The sequence below is a fragment of the Phacochoerus africanus genome, chromosome 1 (assembly GCF_016906955.1).
Source record: "Phacochoerus africanus isolate WHEZ1 chromosome 1, ROS_Pafr_v1, whole genome shotgun sequence".
Classification (NCBI taxonomy): domain Eukaryota; kingdom Metazoa; phylum Chordata; class Mammalia; order Artiodactyla; family Suidae; genus Phacochoerus; species Phacochoerus africanus.
The window spans coordinates 241,909,439-241,911,977 of NC_062544.1; the positions used below are offsets into that span (position 1 = coordinate 241,909,439).

The following is a 2,539-nucleotide window of genomic DNA, read 5'->3' on the forward strand; positions in this document are numbered from 1 at the left end:
ATCCAGAAATTTTATAACAATATTCAATGAGGTGACTTTTTACACAATGAATTGTATTCCTAGAGTTTGTTGGATTTGTTGAAAATTGTAACTAATTATACTCTGAAAGAAACAGTTTGTGGTGGAACTAATTATAGCCTGAAACATTCTGTGACCTCAAGACTAACCATGTAGTTAATTCCTGGTAAAATCTTGTGGGGTGGATTTTGGAATATATTTTAACAGAATATCTCCCTTCTTAACATATTTATTGGACTCATACACTAAGCATGACTCATACACTAGTAATTTCATATTTTATATACAAAGTGGCCATTTTCCACCTTCTCAGTGTCCTTGATTTTGGAAAAAATGTTTTATCAGCTTAAAGTCAGTTACCACAGGTCTTGTTAGTTGTTTCAGAACATTATGACATCTTCATAATTTTTTTCATGACATTTATTACTTCCTTATTTCTTAAACTATAAATAAAAGGATTTAATAAAGGAATCACTAAAGTATAGAAAATAGCAATAGGTATATCTTTGTCTTCTTCTTTAACTGAATTTGGTTGAATGTACGTGAAGATAAGAGAACCATAGAATATTGAGACAGAGAGAAAGTGGGATGCACAAGTAGATAAGGCTTTCCCGCTGCCCTTGTTGGATTTCATTTTGAAAATTGTCAAAAGGATGAAAAGGTAAGAAATTATTACAGTGATAACAGTGAAAATTTGAATTAACCCTCCAAAGATAAATATCATCAGTTCATTGATATAAGGGTCAACACAGGCGAGTCGGTATAAAGGAAGCACATCACAAAAGAAGTGATTGATTTGATGAGACCCATGGAAAGTTAACCTAAACAGTAACCCAACATGAATCATAGAATTTAGGTTTCCAGCCATATACACCCCTGTGGTCATTTGAAGGCAGATGTTTCTTGGACATCATGGTGTGGTACTGCAGTGGGTTGCAGATGGCCACATAGCGATCATAGGCCATTCCTGCAAGGAGAAAGCAGTCTGCAGTTTCAGCTAGGCAGAGAAAATAAAATTGTGCCATGCATTCATACAGGGAAATCATTCTGTCCTTAGAGAAGAAGTTCTGTAGCATCTTAGGGGTGATGGCACTGGAACAACAGGAATCCATCAGAGCAAGGTTACCCAGAAAGATGTACATTGGTTTGTGAAGACGAGGCTCAGTAAATATCAGTGCCACCAGACCAAGGTTTCCCACCATGGTGATCAGATAGATAGTAAGGAACACCAGAAACAGAAGGGTCTTCAGCTCTGGGTGATTGGTAAATCCTGTGAGGATAAATTCAGTTGTCAAGGAGCAGTTGTCCTCAGTCATCTCTGTGTTATCTGTTGTGACAGGAATTATGGGGATAGAAGATTCTAATTTAGAATGTTCATAATTTTCAAATTTTTCATTTTACATCACAAGGAGGAGCTTCTCCAGCTTCTCCGTCTCTGTGATACAGGTGCACAGCCTTCTTAGGGGACAGACATTCTTCTAAGATGTCAGCCTCTGTGACCTCAAATCTGAAACTTAGGATTCAGGAGACTATTTTTCTAATTATGTGGAGAATGTCTACAGAGGAAAAGGTTTGTCTTTATGAATTTATACAAGTATAGTGTACAAATCTAGGGTATATATATTCTCTTCAGTACTCTCAAAGAAGTTTATTGTCAAGATTTATATTAATGATTTAAAAAATAAATTTAAGTATGTCTATTCACTGTTTAAAAGTGTCTTATACACTTCCACTGAAGGGCTTGTTTTAAAAAAGCATATAACATGTATGTTAATATTATAGTTTAGAATTGTATAAAGAACACTGAGATTAAGGAGAGGTCTATTCAGTTTTAAAGACAGAAATCTTGGATAGCTAAGGAAAAAAATATCCATTTAGTATTACCTCTTTTATTCCTTTTTCCAGTGTCATACACATTTTCATAAACACTGACTCTCTATGAATGTTTATTTTTGTCCATATATCTAAATCATTTCCTCCTTTGTGTAAAGCATAATTTATATATAATTCTACTTAATAACATTTCAACTAAATGCCCCAAACCTCACTGATCTCAAATTTCTCTACACTCAAGCATGTCTTAAACACTCAGCAAATTTTAGGATGCCTTATGCATAACCTACATTGCTTTTTTTTAATCTGTGAATGCAAAATTTCCTTATTATATTATAGGTATTTTGAGGTTAACTCTGACCTAGACTTCTTATAATGGCCATAAAATGCTATGGGTATTGATTCCAATCTTACCTCCAGACCGATGACCTGTGAGAAGTGAACTTGTTCTTGTTTTCCTACCAATGTTCATTAGTGACCTCTTCTGCAAATCTTGCAAAAGAATCTACAAATAAATTTATCACTAAAATTTTAGAGTCAATATTCAAAATATGTCAGAACTCATATAAATCAGTAGTAAAAGTGTAAACAATCTGATTTTAAAATGGACAGAACAACTAAAATGAAATTTTTCCAGAAGAAATTCAAATGGTCAATAGCCAAGTGAAAAGATATTGAACATCACTAA

At 33.8% G+C, this 2,539-nt stretch overlaps 1 protein-coding gene across 1 annotated transcript; it reads right to left on the reverse strand.

Annotated features, from left to right (window-relative positions):
* Nucleotides 1–406: 406 nt before the first annotated feature.
* LOC125113401 (olfactory receptor 5K1-like) lies at nt 407–1,334 on the reverse strand. Its single transcript, XM_047756080.1, is given in 2 exon segments — nt 407–916; nt 918–1,334. Coding segments are annotated over 2 exon segments (927 nt in total).
* Nucleotides 1,335–2,539: the final 1,205 nt, after the last annotated feature.